The 21632-nt window shown below is 36.0% G+C and overlaps 1 protein-coding gene and 1 long non-coding RNA gene across 2 annotated transcripts in view; both read left to right on the top strand.

The window, feature by feature from the left end:
- The window catches only part of LOC140142297 (ras-related protein Rab-8A-like), a 28766-nt gene extending 14951 nt beyond the window's left edge, over positions 1–13815 (top strand). The window contains exons 2-6 of the mRNA XM_072164266.1: positions 5194–5254; positions 7018–7078; positions 9231–9308; positions 12736–12825; positions 13729–13815. Coding sequence (XP_072020367.1) covers positions 5194–5254; positions 7018–7078; positions 9231–9308; positions 12736–12825; positions 13729–13815 — 377 coding nt within the window. The remainder of the gene's footprint in view (positions 1–5193; positions 5255–7017; positions 7079–9230; positions 9309–12735; positions 12826–13728) is intronic.
- Positions 13816–14991: 1176 nt separating this feature from the next.
- On the top strand, positions 14992–21632 carry LOC140142798 (uncharacterized). The gene is made up of 3 exons (XR_011857585.1): positions 14992–15035; positions 16030–19259; positions 20005–21632. It is a non-coding gene; the product is annotated as an uncharacterized lncRNA (long non-coding RNA).

Genomic DNA, 21632 nt, shown 5'->3' with positions numbered 1-21632 from the left:
TTTGCACATCATTGCGTCAAGATTGCGCACTATTTGTTCCAAGGAGGTCAAAAGGTTAACTTAGACACAACTGCAGAATCAGGTCTCCAGATTCTGGTCAAGTGCAGTGCAAGATTAACATACACGTATGTAACTTTCTCCGTTGTCAACAGAATGTTTACCGACTGAAGGCATCAGGCTAGTCTAAAAAAGTTTGAAGCAGTGTGGCCTTGCTGGTGTTCAGCCTTGCAAAAGGACTACAATGATATTTGAAACAAAGTATTCTAGCCATACTTTGTTTGAAAGTCGCTCTCTCCTGACCAGTTGATCTTTTCTTTCTTTCGAAATGTGGACACATTTTCAGATTCCAATTTTTATTTACAATGATGCTCTTTGCCTGCCACCCATACATGTACTGACAGCTCTGTGATGCCCAATATGTATGGTATCATTGTTAGTATGTGTCATTACACACATGTGTTTACAGGATTTTAGCATTGAACCCACTACATCCTGTTTGCTAATTAATATACATTGGGTTACCGTGCACTGGCTCTTACCGCTGTCTGTAACAAATACTGATCTTCTGCGCTGCTCGTCTTTCAGTTAAATTAAAGAAAAATTCACATTCCTCCAACATTTCTTTCCCTAAAAAAACCCTTTATTTAAATACATATTGGTAAACACCTTATAAATGCACATGGCTTCAATGAACACTATGTGTTTCAACATTTTGACTCACGTCCAACATAGTCCATACTGTGTCTCCGACTGGCTCTGTTCACAGAACTTATAAAATTTTACACATGCTGATAAGGCCAAAAAAAAATTGTTGTGTTGCCCTCAACCGTCCTACCCTATATCATGAAAAATCAGGGTCGCAATTTTTTTTTTTTTTGAATGATGATTTTTACAGATTTGTTCAAAAAAACGCAATGTTTTTCACTTAAAATTAATATTTTATTGTAAGACTAGTCTTTAATTGTTGTCTAACAGGTATCCAGAAGTCAAAATTGACAAATGTCCCCTAATTGAACAAGCATTATTTAATATTTGAGGGGATTTTTAAAAACTGAAGGTTTAAAGAAAAAAAAAAAAAAAAGAAAAAAAAAAGAATCTGACCGTCCTACCCAAATTTCCCATTTTTCCACTTGAGGGCAACACAACAATTTTTTTTTTGGCCTAATCGGGGATCTCCTGCATTGTTGACATTGAAAGGAAATTCTATCATAAACATCCAAAAATAAAATATTTATTTTTGTCTAATTACAAGGGTTGGTTAAATGCGACAGATTAATAAGAGCATAAGTTTGTCATTCAGTACTTTGCTATTGTTGAGTAACATGATGGCGACTGTGCATATTCCGTCTATGTCGCAGCCGGATTACACGGCCAAAGTGCTGATGTTAGGCGATGCGTCCGTCGGTAAAACAAGTATGGTGATGCAGTACTTCAATCGTTGTGTTAATGAGGATTATATAATGACCATAGGTAAGGAATTAGACTTCTGGTGGCGTGTTTCGCTAAGATTAACCATGCATACATACATTGTGTCTTCAAATCAAATGATACTTAAATCACTTGAAAGTTGAAACTCTCCATTATCTTGGTTGAGGCCAGTGTGAACACTTTCATAATCAATCTTCGTGATATTAGGCTTGTTGTTAATGATCACTTGCTTGTTCTGTTACAGAATACAATGTCTTGTATTTACAGTTCTGTAGATTAACGATTTTGTGAACATTTTTGTAGAGGATGGATTTTAGATAAACGAAGGGTAATAAATAATTTTATGAGATTTTTTCCCCATTTGTTGAACTTGTTGTTTCTTGATTTACAGACTTTTATATTTTATTGAAGTAAGTTGTATCCATTCTGTGACACAAATTATAGCGTTAAATTTTGTGGTCTTGTGTTCAAAGCTTTGTAAATCAAGGAAAGTAGAAGAGTTTCACCCATTATCATTAATAGCCAATGATGCTCCAAATTAGACAACCGCAATGTCATCACTGTAAGTGTGAAGGTTGCTTTAAGGTAGCTTTTTCCATTCTTTAAAGTCTATCTCAATTTATTTTTTATCAGCTGCTTTTAATTTCCAGGCTTCTGTTTGTTTGTAAACAATGTGTTGTGATTTCAGGTTGAAGTCCATGTCATGTACATAAAACTTGTTTGTGTATTTTTGTCACATTTTTAGAGAAAAAATCATGAATTCATCTTGTTTTTGGGCTGATTTAATTATGCAGTTAGTTGGGAAAAGAGACAGAGGGAAACAAGCTGCAATTGTGCAACACACTAAACAATATGAAACAAAAAGTTCTAAAAAGGAAAGTAACAACTTGAACTACAATCTGTAGGTTTGCCTGTATGATGTAACTTCCATGCATACCAAGGCAGATGTTGTTACTGATGATCATGTATGGACATAGTCGTCATGGATAACCATACATTGTTAACATGCAAAAACTGGATTTCTGGATTTCAAGTTTTCAAAAACTGGAAACTTGGTCTTGAGTGTCTACTTTCTGAATCCGCGTGACCATGTGGGAGGGGAGGCCAGAGCCAAATCAGAGACCATCAAAACATACACCAAGACAACTTTATGATGCTTCCAGGTCCAGGAAACATATATCTACCAATAAGGAAGGAAGCTGGTGCCAGGTCAGTCGGGGTTACAAATTCCTTCACCAAAAGATGTGTATTTGTTGGTTATTTCCTGGAAATATATATTGTCTAAGCAGCATTTATTATTATGGGGTTGTGTCTTTACATGGTGCCTTCTGCGGTGGTCTTAAATTATGCTGATTATGTAACCAACTGGTGTTAATAAGAGACATCCATCAGTAATCATTGGTATTAACTTAGTTTTGTCTTTAAAGGAGAAATATCACACTGTTGCTTATTTAAGGGAGTCATCAGGATTGTCTATAAATTGTTACTGGAGTTCACACTGTTGAATTTGAAGCTAGCCTAAATAATAGGCCACTCCAAAAAAGTGACATAAAGAAGAATATTCAATCTTGATTCAAGATGATGAACACATACACGCCATTGAAGGTGCTAGAAACACCCACAGACTTCATTCATTATCCTGTATTATTCAAGTTTGTTGTCATTGGCGAGTCAGATGTGGGGAAGTCTACTATAATCAATAGGTATATGGGTGAGAGTTTTTGCCCTGAAATATTTCCAACTATTGGTAAGTTTTACAAGTGGTTTGTGCAGATTTCTTGCAGAAAATGTCTTCAAGGTTTTTGAACTTATTGATGCATCTCTGTTGTGCGGATGAAGCCCAAGACAATGAGTTTAATTTGTAGGCAAAACTAGCTGGTACGCAGCAAAGTACATTTTCTTGTCTGTTTTACATGAAGACATGTGACATAGGAATAGTGTTATGATACATTTGTGTACACTGTGAAATGGTTGATGATCTGCACATGTTCAGTGGTGCATATCATTAAGCTTGCAACATATCTTTTGAAAGGGCAATTCGTGATCCACAGCATCATCCCCCACTTTTCTCAAAAAAGTTGAGATTTTTGTTTATGTTCAAAAATTTCTTGCAGATTAATTTGTTTAGCAAAGATATCATGAAATTTGAATTTTGTTCTGGTATACCAGAACGAAATTACAACACATTGTCTACATGTATGGAGCAGTGTAATACACATAATCATGCATAACTCGTAAATATGCAAAATCGGAATCAACTGAAATTTCGGGAATAAGCTTTTTTTGTGGATATGTGCTAAAAAATGTCATAAAAAGAGGATGCTAGGATCACGAAATACTCCTTTTTAAAGGTCCTAAACACATCGCAAGTCTAGTCCTCGGCTATGGGGGGGGGGAAGCAAGGACAAAACCTACAACACTCCCATCCAGTTCATTGTCATATTATGTAGAATTTTACTAAATACATGCATTCTTGCTTGAAATAAGTACCGATGTAATTTCACAGTATTTACCACAATAATATCCTATTACATGGATGTCTCCATATTGGATTTGAACCTGGAAAGGAACTGCAAGTGGATTCTTCATACTTCAATTTTTGCCCTGATTTTTAAGCTTTTTTCGCTGAAAATGTGCTTCTAATAAACACTCCCCTTTCAAGAAACTGCATTCCCCTAGCCAGTACTGTATTTGTGCAAAGTTACATCAAACAATTTACTTGCAGAAGCATGTATTTTATGGAGTCAAAGCATGTTATATTAGGTATAGTGACAAGAAAGCTGGCAAAGCATTGCATAATTAAACGCTGCTGTATAAAAGCAGATAATCTGTAGTGGGTGGGTAATTAATGTAGCCAAGTTTAAATTGATAGCAATTGCATATGAGTCAGAGTGAGTGAGGTATGCATTATGGATGTAGTCATGTGCTTTTGGTTGAAATACTGCCATGGTACAGGTTGCTATGTCTTTTCTTGATTGTAAGATATCTTGTCTTTTTTAAAGACAAGATATTTTTAAAAAGTATTGAAAAATACTTAGATCTCCATCTAGTAATTAATGACCGATATTGTAATGCGATTTTCATAGTATATTGGCAAGTTGGCTGACGATTATAGGTTAATGAACGTGTATTATTTGTTGGGAGATAAATTAGACAAAATAATGCACACGCGCTGATGTTGATGCGTCTAATGCACAAGCCCCGAAGGGGGGAGTGCATTAGACGCATCAACAATTCAACATCAGCGCAAGTGTATTATTTTGTCTAATTTCTCGAGCAACAAGTAATACGCATTCATTAACCTATTTCATACACGAGAAAAAAAAACCTCATGATTTTTGCTGTTTTTATAACAAAATAATCACTAAAAATATTGGAAAATAGAACCAAATATAAATGCATCAACCCACCCGAAAAATGTATCAAGCCTACGCGACGCGAACGCGTGCTAAAGCACTGGGCGTAGTACGCGGAGTGCACATTACACAATCAATGCATGGTTTGGATTTTTCTAACGCTTGCTCTGATTAGTTCTCGCTATCTAAGAGTGTATGAAGACCTGATGTAGTAGACTTCTGTTTTATAGGAACACATCTAAGGTCATGTGTCATACTGAAGTTTTTCACCAAATAAGTTTCTTATATTCGATCAGGACATGTATACAAGTATCTTTTCTGCAAAATAACCACAGGGATTTTAATTTTCTTTAATATTATTAATTGTACTAATTGTGGTATTTTTTCTCTATCTTTTCTATTTTTACAGGAATTGATTTCAAAATCAGAACCATAGAATTAGATGGGAAAAAGATTAAGTTACAAATATGGTAAGTCATTAAACATTCAATTAAATGCAGTGGCGTGCGCAGCACATTGAAAGTGGGGGGGGGGCAGGTTGTTCAGTTCGGGTTCAGTTTCCCCGAATGGAGTCTGATTAGGAGCAAATTTTGACGTTTTTAACGTTTTCCCCCTGAAACCCCCGAATGACCAACAAAAGTGGGGGCTGCGCACACCACTGATTTAAATGTTTTTTCATAAATTATAACGGCCAAATAGGCATCAACAGTTGATCAAAAGATTGAACAAATTTAGCTCCATAAGATAACAGGGTGACAAAAATATCAACCTCTCTAAGTACTGCAATCAAGAGTTGGACTTGCAAAATGAGGTCTTTAATATTTAACTTGACACAGATTTCAGATATTGAGCCTACTTAAGTTATGACCAAGCATAGAATTGTTTGGTGTGAATTTGCTATTCATTGTAAAGATTCATGTGAAAAAGATTTTTAATGTAAATAAATCTTCACAACAGATATTTCATGTGAATGAAATGATTCTCGCAATATACCTTTGAAAGAATCAAGGTTGATTCTCACATTGCGATAAAATTTCATGCCTAGAAATTTGACGAGAAACCAAGAAACAATTCTTACAAAGATTCTCCTAAAGTTGTAAGATTTTCAAGTGGATTCTTTTAAAAACATAATGTAAATTCTTTAGCGATCTTATCTAAATGGAATCTTGCAGCATGTAACAAACTTCTAGCCCTGGATTACCTTACAATATAATTATATGAAGTGTTCAGATGCTAGAAATTTGATGAGAATCCAAGAAACAATTAAAGATTCTCCTAAAGTTTCGAGATTTCAAGTGGATTCTTTTAAAAACATAATGTAAATTCTTTAGCGATCTAAATGGATTCTTGCAGCATGTAACAAACTTCTAGCCCTGGATTACCTTACAACATTGGGCTATTCCATTTAAAATCCACACTACCCCTGTGGAAGATTTTGGAAATATCTTCCATGGAGGGAGTATGTTTTTCAAATGTAATTGGCCATGGTTAATCATTTTGAAACCCATACCCCCTCTGTATTATGGCTTTACATATATCTTCCACAACTGGAGTGAGTAGTTCAAATGGAAGTTACCTAATTGTCTATTCAATTTGAAACTCATACTCCCTCTGTGGAAGACTTGAGCTAAATCTTCCACAGGGGTAGTGTGGATTTTAAATGGAATAGCCCTTTGGTTATATAATGAAGAGTACAGATGCAATCAAAGAGATTCAGTGCACCCAAAGAGTCCCAACTCTGCCATGTTTGCGTGTTGCACATGAAGGGCAAAATAGTGCACCTGTGGATTACCCTTACTTGCCTTCTTCATGCAATGTGTTATTGTGCTGATGGGGCACGTAAAACGCTACATGCAAAAACTTTTGTACTTACAAGACGCAAGAAATTGTTTGATTTCTGGCTTTCGCTTTAATGTCGGTAGTGCATTATTTTGAATTGATCTCCATGCGTTACAAACCATTATGGCGGTTTACAATAGGGTGCTTTCATAAGAGGTCCTAAGATCAACTGCCAATCGCCTATTACGAGGAATGATTTCAGTTTAGCATCCAGTTGATGACCTGATATTAGGACATCATAAGGACATGGTGAATATATGCCATCTATAGCGATAGCCTCAATGGGTCTAAATTAGACCCATTGAGGCTAATATCTTTGATCTGTAAGAAATTAACCAGCCTTTATTCATACACAGTCACGTGTCTTACTTGTTCATTGTTTTTGTTTCTTCAGGGACACAGCTGGCCAAGAGAGGTTCAGGACCATCACAAATGCATACTACAGGGGGGCAATGGTAAGTGATAAATTATTTCAATTTATTACCAAGCTGTGCCATTAAAAATGTACAGATTTTAACTATAGAATTGCAAACTGATTTGACCCGAGTCAGTGTTACTGGGGACAGTGCCCAGACTTCGATGAGGTGTCTGTGAGTCATTACCACAATTCCCTATCTGTTACTGTGTGGGAGTGTACAAGTGTACACAACTTGTACAGTATCCATGGTACTTGTACATGTATGTAAGTGAACAGTACTGTGTCTGACACATAAAGGCATTTCAAGTCAGTAATACTGATATACAGTAAGCCAAAAAATTAAGGTACCAGTTGTGTTCACCCCTGTATATCCTAGATAAAGACAAGTATGTCAAAATTAAAACAAGCAGCCAATACCTGTACTCTTTAGCTCTGATTTAAGACCTTGTTGAAATTGGTTGAGAATTAAAAAAACGGTGATCTAAAATCTAATGAAGAAATGAAATCAAAAGTTGCACTTTTGTGTTCTAATCAATGAAAGCACGACGCTAGTTTAAACGTGCGAATCAATGGAAGCACGGCGCTAGTTCTCTTGTTCGTGAACGCTTAGTGTACAAATCAATGGGGCATGCAATGGTGAAAACTGCAACTTTTAAATTGGCATCTTCCTTGGGTTTTTGGATCGTTGTGTTTTTATTTCTAGGACAATTTCAACAAATGAGGTGTTAAATTCGAGCTAAAAGATGCAGCTATTGGCTGCTGGTTCCAATTATGACATATCTGTCTTTGTTTAGGTTATACAGTGGGTGAACATAACTGGTAGCTTAATTTTTTGGCTTACTGTAAAGACAGGCCATATAATGGAAAACATGAGTAAAAAGAAATTTAATATTTTTGTGATTTCTTCAAAATTAAGAACTTGTGAAATACAAATTGTCAATTTGAAGTTTAGTCGGTTTCATTTTTTTCAGAAATGGTAAAATCACAGTTTTGTCTGAAGGGATCAAAAATACCTCTCAAACATACATGTACAATGTACGTTTGAGAGGTTTTAAAAACATGCCCTTTTGTCACTTGTAACTGGAGTTCCAACTTCAACATAATATCAACTTGCCAAAAGGGTTTATGTTCCATAGTCAAATCTAAATATAAATAATGACACAATTTTATAACTGAATTGAGGCAAATTCTAATTGTTCATGTCCCAGAAATTAATATAGTTCATTGAGGGTGTTATAAAATTGCCCCTCCAAGCTTGAAATGCACTAACAAAAGGAAGTGAAAGATGATATTAAAATGATTTTGACAGGAAATATTTATAAAATAGGAAAGAGTCATGTTCATTATGGTGCACAAGTGAGTAGATGATGAGTGTCCCTCTTCTTAAGGTAGCTGTAGCTGAGCGAGATTAAACATAAATGTGAAATGAATGCATCAACTGGCAAAGAAATTTTAAGCTAATGGAATTATTTACAATATAAATAACAAAATGTTGCATTCCAATTTGTTCCTAATCTGCTAAGATTACCATTTGTGCTCGGGAGTAGTGGTCAATTCATTCACCTTAGCAATTTGATTTGATTCTTGACAATGCTCTTAACCATATGAGAACTACCTACCTATTGGTCAAAAAGAAGTTTTCATTATCAATTGGACCAATCAGCAACATTGTTAGAATAATTTCACCACACAAAAAATTGGGATACAAAGCTCCATTCTGATTGGTGATTAAAGTGAAGATATCACATAATTGACCATTGAGAGGCAATGTTAGATTGGCAGGTAGTGTTCAGGGGGTTAAGTGAGCATGGTACATTGCTGATCCATACCTTGCAAGATTTTCTCTGGGTGATATAATCTCCCAAGTTCTGGAGTGACGTATGTGTGTATTTCGCTGGCCGCATTATCGAATTGTGCACGTAAAGTAAATCGTGCAGAGTGTACACGCACCGTTTAGAAGTGCGCAACGGCCGCAACTGCAAAAAAGCATTGATGTCACTACCGAACCAATGTACATGGTCTTCCTCTCCCTCTTGAAAGGCCTCTTCCCATATCCTTGTCCTTGCACTTCTCATGATTGTTTTGTAGCTACATTAATTTACCGTCTACCACAGCACCTTGATTCCTCTGTCAGATGAAAAGTTATAAATCCCATATTTATTTTTTGTTATTTGATTTGATTATTTCAGGGAATCATGTTGGTATACGATATTACAAATCAGAAATCATTTGACAACATCAGAAATTGGATTAGGAACATTGAAGAGGTAAGTGTAAAGGAGATAAGGATAACTTGTAATGACAGAATAAGGCACTCTATAAAAATGCTTATTGTAAGCATAATAAGCTGTCTCCTGATTCCCTTGATACCTAGGGACCTGAGCCCTCTTTTTAGGGGGTACCTCAATTCGTGAGTTATAAAAGGTTGTTGGGTATGGGGATGACCAGTTGGGTCCCCTCAACACCCTCCAGGTGCACAACCAAAAAAATATAGGTAACTTTTTATTTTACGGGGGGTCATAGAAGGGGGGCCTCGATGTTTGTTAATTTTTGTTCAAACTATATCGACATTGGACTCAAATTAAAGGAAATTTTGTCTGGATCATTGTATATGACATTTATTTTGTCATACAACCTTCCTGAAAGAAGATAATTTGAAAAATGTAAACCAGTGTGTATTTGTAGTTGAAAATGTGGGTTAAAGTTAAGGAGTAGGGGTATCAAAACAGGCAAGTTCATCACAGTTACTGAATGACTTACTATCAAAATGGTATTAAGCTCTATAGCCTATTTATCTGTGGTAAATTAGTTTATACCTTATCTGTAATGCCCTCATGTTGTTAATGTTAATGTCCCTAAATATTGTTAATACTCTATAATATTAATAACATTTGAACTTGCCAGAGCAATCGTAGACAAGAATCAAGATCATATGTTTTAAAGGTTATTCTACTTATTGGAGGATACCACCTGGTATATAACTTCTTTAAAGCAATTTGCAAAGTTATGAGAGACAGTGGTGGTGAAGATATTCTGACAACTAGTGGGCTGTGTCAAAAAGGAACAGCCAGAAAGATGTTTGGTGATAAAGCTGACTATTACCAAACGCTTCAAGCTGTGCAGATTTTGAATGAAGCGATGCGGCGCTTCTTCTACAATGCATTTGAAGATTGGTGTATTGAAAGGAGCAATTGTTGATTAGGCTGATGACATTTCAATGATTTTGCAGATAGTACTGCTCGAGTACAACCTGCACAGAGCTGAACTATTAGAAGCAATCAGTAAATCTCACTCCAAGATTGAGATACTCTGCCAACACATGGAAGAATTCCAAGACTACCTCTCTGACAAACCAATTACGGCAAAGCTCTGGATGACATTTATGGAGATGTGTGATATTCTTCTGAAGTTCATGTGCCATGAACGAGAAGGAACTGGTTTGGTCATCTAAGTGAGACTGCAAATATATGCTACCATACCTAACCGCTGCAGGTCATTACAAATATGTCAAACAAACCATGCAGACATATCCCATGTTGAAGATATGGACCAACCATTAGGGTTTCAGAGCCTTAAATCAGTTGACCCAAGACCACAATCAGCAGCAGCATCAAGACCTGCGGATCATTCACAAGGCTTATCATCAGAAGCAGATCTCATTGGAGCAGAAGCATTGAATCACAGTAATGGTGAAAGTAGCACAAAACATTACCCAGAGAGGCATGAGAACCCTGGCATGGAAATGTCTACTATTCGCAGTGATAAATCATTAAAGGACCTGAATCTTATCTGACCACCGTGAAGGATATAGGTGTAAAGGCCCTGCAAGAAACAACACAAAGTAACAAAACTAAGAAGCCTGTCGTAAAACTGAACACATTCCATACCTGAACAAGAAAGGCAAGAAGCCTAAGAGTCAAGTTCCTGGTAAGAGTATGGAAGTTGAAGCTCTCATGAGAATGACGCAGATTGTGGCTAGTGCTTGGCCAGATAGTACCGCCAGCAAACTATCATGTGGTTGTACTAAGCAGTGCACCATCAACTGCTTATGTGCCAAACGTCCACCCATGTTATATTAAACGTGCATGCAGAGGTTTGCCTGCAACCTGGAGTTGCGCAAGACACACAAAACAGTTAGGTTCCATTGACAGCAGTAGCAGCGATGAGAGTGAATTGAGGATTGATTAGGTAGGCACTTTCAGTTCAGTCTTCTGAAAACCTTTGTGTGTTTTTATAGTTTGAGACAAGAGACAACCATTATTGTATTATATCATACAAAAGGTAAAGGTAAAGGAGACGATCCTGTATAAACAGTGATCAGAGTGCCCATCTCTCTTTCATTGGCGATTGGGCCAGACTCCTCCATGTAGGCCTAATATTGCTATAGGGGATTGCTACACCTCCTCTACAGCGAGTCTGTTACCTTCCCAGAATTTAAGAATGCCGGTACCTATTTAAACACCTGGGTGGAGAGGAGTAATCGAGATAAAGTGCCTTACTCAATAGCACAACACGACGGCGTCGTCGGGACTCGAACCCGCAACCTTCCGATTATGAGTCAGTGCCGTTCCGCTAGGCCACTGTGCTCCTATCATATATCATACAATTATTAGAGACATAAAAAGCTATAGATTGATTACTGATTGATTATTCAGTGAAGAACATACCTGTTTCGATACACATAACCCATAATTTTTACAGATTTTCAACTATAAACGCACGCTGGTTTACATTTTTCAAATTATCTTCTTTCAGGAAGGTTAGATGACAAAATGAATGCAATATACAATAATCTACACAAAATTTCCTTTAATTTGAGTCCAATGTCGATATAGTTTGAACAAAAATTACCATAATTGAGGCCCCCTTTTATGACCCCCGTAAAATAAAAAGTTACCTATATTTTTTGGTTGTGCACCTGGAGGGTGTTAAGGGGTCCTCACTGGTCACCCCCATACCCACCAACCTTTTATAACTCGCGAATTGAGGTCATGTGTCCCAGGTCCCTAGGTATATCAAAGCGCTATACATTTATTCCACTGCCACTAGGTTATATCACACCAATTGGCTGCCAACAATAAGGGCTACCTCTTACAGTTCCACATTTTACCCCTGGGTGGAGTGGGACAAGCAAGGTAAAGTGTCTTGCCCATTGACTCAGCATATTTTCCATGACAGTGTTCAAACCCACAACCTTGAGCCCATGTGGCAAATTTTCTCACCATTAGGCCAATCAACAAAAACAACTAGTCTGAACAAAAAAAGGAATTGCTACATATGTGAGTTGCTTCACCAAGAACTCATTGGTTGGGCACTGCACACAATTTAAGTGAATTGGAAAGACCCTATATAAGGAAAATATTTGAGATATCTTCCACATGCAGTACTCCTGAAGAATAGCTTGCGTACAGTGTCCTCTTAAAAGTGGTATAGTCATGACTTTCATTCCATAAAACTTCCGGAACATAACAATAACATGTTGATGTAATCTCAATTTTGTGGTATAAGGAGGTGAGGTCCGAGGAGACATTAAGCATATGCAAATATATATCTTAAAATGGTAAAAAGATACTAAGTTCTGATATGAGTGACGTGGGAAGACAAGAAGGTTACCCTAAAATTCCCAGTAATTTGACACAAATTGTTAGTCACTTCAAGATGATATTGATCTTGATCTCACTGTTTACATTGCAGCATGCATCAGCTGACGTAGAGAAGATGGTATTAGGAAATAAATGCGACATGGAAGACAGGAGGCAGGTCTCAAAGGAAAGAGGGGAACAGGTAAGCAAAGTAATGGGCTCTTCCAGTTAAAACCCTCACTACCCCTGTGGAAGATTTTGGAAATATCTGCCAGGTGGGGTATGAATTTCAAATGGAATGAACACATTAGGCAGCTCCATTTGAAATTCTCCCTCCCTCATTGGGAGATTCAGGTTGAATCTTTCTCAGAGCGTGTTTGAAATTCAAATGGAGCTGCCTAATGTGGTCATTCCATTTGAAATTCATATTCCCCCTGTGGAATATATTTCCAAAATCTTCCACGGGGGTAGTGTGGATAAGGCCTTTATAGGCAAAATTTAGTATTGTGGCCACTGTCTATTGATTTCTTTTTTAAAAGGGTCCTAGTCAGACAAAATCTCGTATACTTCCCACAATATATTTCTTCCATGTACTAATTTTTGTTATGCAGTGCAACATGGGATGTTAGTGACCAAAAAAACCCTAGATTGCAAGATCTGGATAAGCTCTGTTTAATCTTTTTCGTTATCTTTTTGGACGCTACACTTTAATGGGTTAACCAAGCATTTGTTAAAGATTTGAAAATGTTCTAAACAAAGTAAATAGATTTATCAGTTGGAGCAAAGTATACAGATCAGTATTGTCAAAGCCAAATTGGTCATACCATGTTCACAAAGCATGGGTATTTGGATGCTATTTCATTGTAACAATATTGAATGTAGTTCATGAGCTAAACTGGTTTGTTCGTATTTATATTGAAGGTTTATACACTTAAAACTTTATTTTTTATTGAATTTGCCCTGAAACTGTATTTACACATGTTTGTTTTTATAAATCAATGTGTGAAAGGATAGGATGTTTCTTTCATCTATAAAATCATGTTTGTTTCGTACAGTTTAATCATAACTTGGCCGTCACCATGTTATTTTATTTTTTCTTTGACAGCTTGCCATTGAATATGGAATTAAATTTATGGAGACCAGTGCCAAAGCTAGCATAAATGTTGAAGATGTAAGTAGAGACTCAAAGTAATTTCTTTTGAACATTTACACAACTGAGTGAGAGAACTGATGTTTGTTTGGTCATGTTGTGTGTAGGTGGGGGTGTGTGGAGTGGATGTGTGGTGGTGTGTAAAAAAAGATCAGGCCTCAAAATTCACATTTTCAAGGGAACTCATTTCAAGGCTAGCAGGCAAATACCGCAAATGTAACAAAAGGCCAAGGTTGTAGCTACAGTGGGCAGTGCTGCAATGCCACCTACCTACTACACAGTGATTTTAGTGTTGTCGCCCACCAAAACATGTGTATGTTACTAAAATTTTAAGGCTCAATGCCAGAATCCGGTTTTTAGCAATAAATTATCAACACACATATGGGTAAAATCATACAGTTCTGAATTCTCAAAAGTTCAATAGGTAAACCACTGAATGGTCATTGAACTCTTAATTTTGGAAATGCTGTCCAGCACTCAAAAACTGCTGGCTACAACCCTGACAAAAGGCCACTACCCTGACAAAGGCCATTGTGTACTGAAGAATGCTTTGAAATTTAGAGGCACCAAATTAAGGCCTAGTCTACGGGCAGTAGAGACCACAAGCTTTATGAAATTTGAGGCATGTGTAAGATACGTCATACATGGACTTGCTCCTGATCATTTCACATAATTGAGGACACAAGCTGACAGAAAGATTTCAAATAATGTTAAAATATAATGATAAAGCAGCATCTCTATTTAGGGGAAAATTATGTCCACTGATGACAAAAAATTGCAAGATTTATCGTAGATGGATTCTTTTAAATTCATAATTGTTCATTGGTTTGTCAGTAATTAGCCCGGTATTACCAACCAATTTCAAGACAATTTACAGAGATACACCTGTTGTATAATTAACACAAGTAGAATCTTAGAAGCAACTTCATCTAAAAGGATGTTCATCGGTTCTCCTGCTCTCGGACATTAAAGGAGTGGAATGAGTTGCCTGAACATGTCCTTGGAGCACTCTCAATCACACTTTCATATTGTGAAGTTACCCTGTGGGCGGAACATAAGAAGAAGAAATTACAAAATTGGAATGCTGAAAATGGTTGTTACACATTTTTAGAAGTAAATTGACTTCATTGTTATACTTCAGATTTTGATTGTCAGGTTGTGCAGAAGAAACATAAGTAACATTTCTTTTTCATTTGATTTTTTACATTTCAGGCCTTCACACACTAGCAAGAGATATTAAGGCCAAAATGGACAGAAAGATGGTAAGTTTTGTACTTGGAAAAAGTCTTCCTTTTTTGTTTGTGATGAAAAACCTTTCAAGATTATGCATACTTTTTCCAGATCTGGGCACTTCTCACATTCAATCTTAAAAGAGTATTTTGTGATCCTAGCATCCTCTTTTTATGACATTTTTCAGTACATATCCAAGAAAAAAGCTTATTCCCCGAATTTCAGTTAATTCCGATTTTGCGTTTGCAAGTTATGCATGATAATGCGTATTACACTGCTCCATAGACAGTGTGTTGTAATTTTGTTCTGGTATACCAGAACGAAATTCAAATTTCACAATATCTTTGCTAAACGAATTAATCTGCAAGAAAGTTTTATGTACATAAACATTATGTAGCCAGAGGTTTCCAGTGATATAAAAATCTCAACTTTTTTTGAGAAAAGTGGGGGATGATGCTGTGGATCACGAAATGCCCTTTTAAGTTTGATTTATCAATTAATTAATTATTAATTCAAAAGTAAGATCAATAAATGTGCATCATTTGTTCAGAGAGAAATTTGACTCAATAATGCACACATGCTGAGCTGATGTATGAGCCAATGTACAAGCCCCGCAGTGGAATGCATCGGACGTATCAACATTCAGAGCAAGTGCATTATTGTGTTCAATCTCTCGAGCTACACAGGATCTGCATTTATTAACCTATTTCATACACGACAAAGAATATTTTTGATAACTGAAAATGTCAGAGAAATGCCATTAATTCAGGGACTGTCTTCTGGAATTTGCAGGAGAGCCTTAAATAGCTCTTCTGGACCCTCCAAGGAGAGTTGTTTAGAGCATTTACAATAGAATGTAAGGAGAGAATGGTCAAATAAGAAGAGCTAAAAATCACTCTCCTATATTAGATTTAAGGAGAGCAGAAGAGAGTGGTTGCTCTCGCTCTCCTCAAAAGACAGTCCCTGATTAATTGATTCACTCAGCATAAACCAATTTTGTCTTTCTTTTTTGTCTTCTCTCTGTAGGATGCTGCCTGCCCCCAGAACAAACAAGGAGTGAACGTATCAGAAAACTCGACGAAAAAGCGTGTGTGGAGTTTCTGTCGGTTATTATGAACAGTGCATTCATGTTGTTATTATTATGCTTCCAATTTAGGCCTTTTAGTTCGTATAATATAATTTTGTTTTGTTTTCTTATGTGTATGACATAAGTGTGCATATGCAACAACTCTGTATTTTTTTAATGTTTGTGTTAGCGGGGCAAGTTTGCAGAGAATTTTGAGGAAATATGACACAAAAATTGTTTCTATTTTTTTTTGAGAGTTGAAATTTGTTACCCAATGGGGTGCATGCGCTTGCTGTACTATGGTTGGAAGGACAAGATATATCACGGATGGTCCATGGAGAGAATTTGATCCGCTTGTGCCTTGTTAATAGGAGTGTAGACTTACTTGCTTGTAAGTTGATTGAGACAGGATTGAAAGGTGCTCAAATATAATGGTCATAATAAGTAATAAGCTGTTCCTAGCAGTGTTGCATTTTGTAATCTACATCTGATTGATGTATTGGGAAAATGATTTATCCGATATATCAATCAGAAGTCACTAGCATGCCTTGTATCAAATCGCTACCAGTTGAAATCGAGTAAAACTTGGGAACGACGCAAATCACAGTTGCTGCAGTTTGTGGATTGATATAGAATGGTGTGCATGCAGTTGGGCGCAGCACATATTTGTTGATTTTTGCTACTTTCCTAACCAGCAATATATCGTCGTAAAGCAAAGCTTGAGGTGAATTTGCCTGTCCAATTATCTCAAAGTGAAAGCACCGACTTAACATCCCATCTGTGGTGGATGGACACACATGCTCTAATGGATTTACATAACAGTAGGGACATGTCATGGGAGGTGTTCTCATTTGAATACTTGGTCTTGACACCAATTCAAGTACACATGCACTGTACAAGTGAAATATTTCATGCTACATTTACGTTCGTGCCTTTCGCATTCTAAGCTACGACCACAAAAATAAAAACACAAATATGTATTAATTTTGTGTATATGTTAATGTAAGTAAGCTCAGAATCATGATTTTAAAACCAAGCGAAACAGTCAAAGCATGACAAATTTATAGCATGAAAATGTCCACTTTTACAGTGGTTTGGGAGAAGAAAAACAAATTATGAAAAACAAGTTGATAATGCATTATTTTTCCTGTAAGAAACACTTGCCTTATTTTTGGTAAGCAGCTCATTTGTACCGAAAGCAAAGAAAATTGTCTAATTCATATCCAGCATGTGACAAGTTCTTGTAATAAATATTTTGTACAGCTATTTAATGCAAAGTTGTGTGGCTTCCATTATGTTTTAGGTGATCTTCTAAAAGGCAGCAATCATTTCTTTAAACAAAAAAATGTGATAGCTGTTGTAACATGCAATGATGCAATTTAAGTGTAATTTATATTATACACTTGTGCCCATACCATTCCTTCTTGTTGTGTTTAGCTTTAATGTGCTAAGTCTTCCTTAAGATAGTGAGATTTTGCGATATTTTGTCGATGTCCAAGGCTGTTCTTTGTAGGCATTAAAATGAATTGTACTATTTAACATAATTCGAGTGTTTGGTAAAGCCATGATTTCTCTGTGATACGGAAAAACAGAAAAATTCACGGAATTTGGGGATTGCTCACGGAAATTTGAAAATGACACAAAATAGTGAAAAACTGTGTAAAATGTCTAACTTTTGTGTTGATTTGCAAAGAAAACAAAGAAAAGTGATAATTTAGCAGTAATCAACCATTAAACAATCCATTCTAGCATTAATTCTAGGCCTACGATGCAACTCGGGGAGGCTACAGTAAAACGGTACATATAATTATATAAGACAAATACACTTTTAAAACATGCTTGTATTCACTTTTCAGTGCTTTATAATGTAACATGGAAAATCACGGAATCGTCCAATTTGTAACACAGAATTTAAATTTTGTAACATGGAAAAATCATGGCTTTAGTGTTTGGGACCAGGAGGCCCTACGTGCAATAGCTGACCCATAGACATTTGGATAGTTTCTGCATTCTATATGGTACACATGTAAAAGTATGACACCTGGCAGCTATTGCAGATAGGACTTTCTTCCTCTAAACCCCTGATGTTTATTTTATCTCCTGCACCTGGGATCATACATACATTATATTTTATGCTAAATATACATAATGAGAGTTTTGGGAAAGAATGCCCTTTCTTTAATAGCTGCCAAGTGCCATATTTTTAGATTGTGTACAATATAGAATGTAGAAATTGTCAAATGTCTATAGGGCAGCTATTGCAGATAGGGCTTTCTAGCACTAATCCCTGGATACTAGAAAGCTTGCGATTTTCCAACGTCGGTATTAAACGCTCGTGCATCTATTCAAAATCTTGTCACATGAAAGTGATTTTGAATGAATAGATGCACAGGCATATGATCACAGAGTTTGTAAATCGCAAGCTCTCTATTATCATGGCTTCTGCATAAAGATTGATGTCCACTTGTTTCAATCAGAGAAAAACTTGAAAATTGTTAAGTTTTAGCAAGGATTGTGGTGGGGGATGGCTCACACTATTCTGAAGTTATGCCTGCAATTTATCTTTGAACAGAAACCTTGACAATTTATAACATATAGTTAACAAACACTATGTACCGTATGTGTGTCAAAATGATACAAGAATGAAAGGATATTGCTGACCCTTGATGTAACACACTCAAACGATCAAAAACATACCGTATTGTTAGAAGCACCAAATTTTCTAAACATCTTGCAGTAAACATTTTTTTACCTAGTTGTGATATGTGTAGAACAGTTAGGTATTTAAATGACGAGTTTATTTTCTATTTTTCTATTGTGATTTTTTTGTGACTTTTGCATATTAGTTTTGTTGTAGGTTTAAAAATCAACATATATGACCTAATAAAAATATGCATAAAATATGCGAGTCTTATGAAAGAAGTGAGAACTATGTATAAAAACAAACATGATTTCACCCATAATGATGGGGAATACTTTTTGTGACATCAATAGTTCAACCCCCTGAGCACTACCTGCCGATCTAACATTGCCTCTGATTGGACAGTTACATGATATTTTCACTTAAATCAACAATCAGAATGGAGCTTTGCAAATAATTCACTCCATTTTTTTTGCATGGTGAATTTATTCTAACAATGTTGCTGATTGGGCCAATTGATAATCGGCATGTAGTTCTCATGGGGTTAAGGTGGTATTGGATGCATTTTCGAGAAATGAGAAAATGCTTTGAGCATGTTTTAAACAGATTAATTGAGTAGGGTAAAGTACACTGATTAATATGCCTTTTGCTTGGCGCAAATCGGACACATGGTTTCCAAAATACATCAATTTATATTTTCTTTGTATCCTATTGTTTTTGTCAATAATCAATATAGTTAATGAGCTAAAAGGACTGGAAAGGCTCATTAATATGTAATTTTTGCCAATATTTTGCTAAAAACCAATGCATAAATGTTCAGGGTACTTTTGTTTTGCATACTTTTGCCCTGAAACTTAGTCAAAGTGTTTCTAATATGTTCTAATGTGTTATATAGTGAAGCCGCCCTCTAATTTGCATATTTGCATAATTAATGAGCTAATTTGCATAAATGCTAATTAATTATGCAAATATGCAAATTAGGGGGCGGCTTCACTATATAATACATTAGAACATATTAGAAACACTTTGACCAAGTTTTAGGGCAAAATTATGCAAAATATTGGCAAAAATTATATGTAAATGAGCTTCTCCAGTCATTTTAGCTCATTAACTTGATTGATTATTGATAAAAACAATAAGATACAAAGAAAATATAAATTGATATATTTTGATAACCGTATGTCCGATTGACTCCAAACAAAAGGCATATTGATCAGTGTACTTTGCTCCACTCTATTAATCTGTTTAAAACATGTTTAGAGCACTTTTATAATGCCTCCATAACCACCTTAAGTGTCAAACCTGTGACCGATTTTGCAAATTCTTTTGTCATTATTTATATATGTGTAAGTGTCCAGAATATAAAAAGTTAAAACTTGTTCTTGGCATGCCAGCATTTTGTTTCTTTGAATACTTCTTGATGTTGATGTCACAAAAGGTAATCTGTAGCAAATATTTATTAAATATAAAGAGTAAAACATCAGGTGGGCCACACATGTACACTAACTTAAACACTAACTTGTCATGCAGTTATGTAGTAAGAATAATTGGTGTGTCTCAAATGTGATGTGATCAAGCAAAATCAGTCGGAACTCGGAAATATTGATTTTGAGATATAGCCAAACAAAGGTAACATTTCCTTTTGTTTCCTGTTGTTTTGGAAACTCTTTAATTGCTCATATCTTTGGAACTGGTTGTTCAATTTCAATGGGGTGTCTGCAAAATGCAGCTTTGTAAATGCTTTTGACTATCCTGTAAGAAACTGAAAATTTTAATATTTCGGAATTCCGACTGATTTTGCTTGATCGCATCACAAATTCAAGACAAAATGGGTATCAAGTTGTTGTGAAATAATGTCACTGCTCAATGTGGTTAAAGCTGCCTATGTAATAGAAATATAGATATTGGACATTAATATTAGGGGACAGAAATCAGAATAATACAGAGCTCCCAACTTTTCCTGCTTCTGCAGACGTTTCCCTCAAAATAAATCGTTGTTGGGCAGGAAAAACCTCTTATGTGCTTTTGGCCCTGAACATGTTTAAAACAAAACTGCCAAGAGGTTACATAAGAGTTTTTGCTTTATACATGTTCAGGGGCCAATGACACAGGAGGTTTTCCTGACAAAATTAATCTTTTCAAATACTGATGAACAAAATTTGAAAAACTCCCCTATTAGGGAGATTATTCACCTAGCTATGTTGCATGGAATTTCTAAATATCTTGCAGAATGCTGTACAAAATCTCCCTGTATGCAGGATATGTTGGCAGCTCTGCACGATATTGCTGACTTCCTTTGTTCCTGCATATTAAGCATTGTGGTTATAGTGGAAGTCTTTCGTCAATAAACTGTATATATTGTACAAAACATGATCATATTCAAGGGTTTAAATTCAGCGAGAATAACACAGTCAGTTGAAATCCATACACCCCTTATCTCCGTATAGGAAGACATGACCTTAATCGTCCACACAGGGAGTATGAATTTTAAACTGGGTTACCTAAATGGGTAACTCCATTTGAAATCTACATCCCCTGTGTTGGAAAGTAAGATTGTGTCTTCCATAGAGGTGTATGGATTTCAACTGGAATGGCCCAATACATTGCCAATTGTTCATAATTGTAAAGTTTTAGGAGAGCTATGGATTGCACTCCTGAGGTGAGTCTTAGGTGAGCTGTGAAAAATCCTGTTTAAAAGGCATGGACTGGGTCATTTCAGGCATGCTTGTTGACATCTCTAGATTTAAGGTATTCACACTCATCACTGTCACCATAATCAGATGGTAAAATGTTGTCACACTTTAAATAAATCTATTTGAATTGTGACAGAATTTTATATAAATGTTTATATTATGCATTATTATGTCACATAATATGTAGGCCATGAAACTCTTGTAATGGGCTATTCCAGTTAAAATTCAT

Source organism: Amphiura filiformis, chromosome 20 (assembly GCF_039555335.1).
Source record: "Amphiura filiformis chromosome 20, Afil_fr2py, whole genome shotgun sequence".
Taxonomy (NCBI): domain Eukaryota; kingdom Metazoa; phylum Echinodermata; class Ophiuroidea; order Amphilepidida; family Amphiuridae; genus Amphiura; species Amphiura filiformis.
This window is presented reverse-complemented; position numbering and strand designations above follow the sequence as displayed.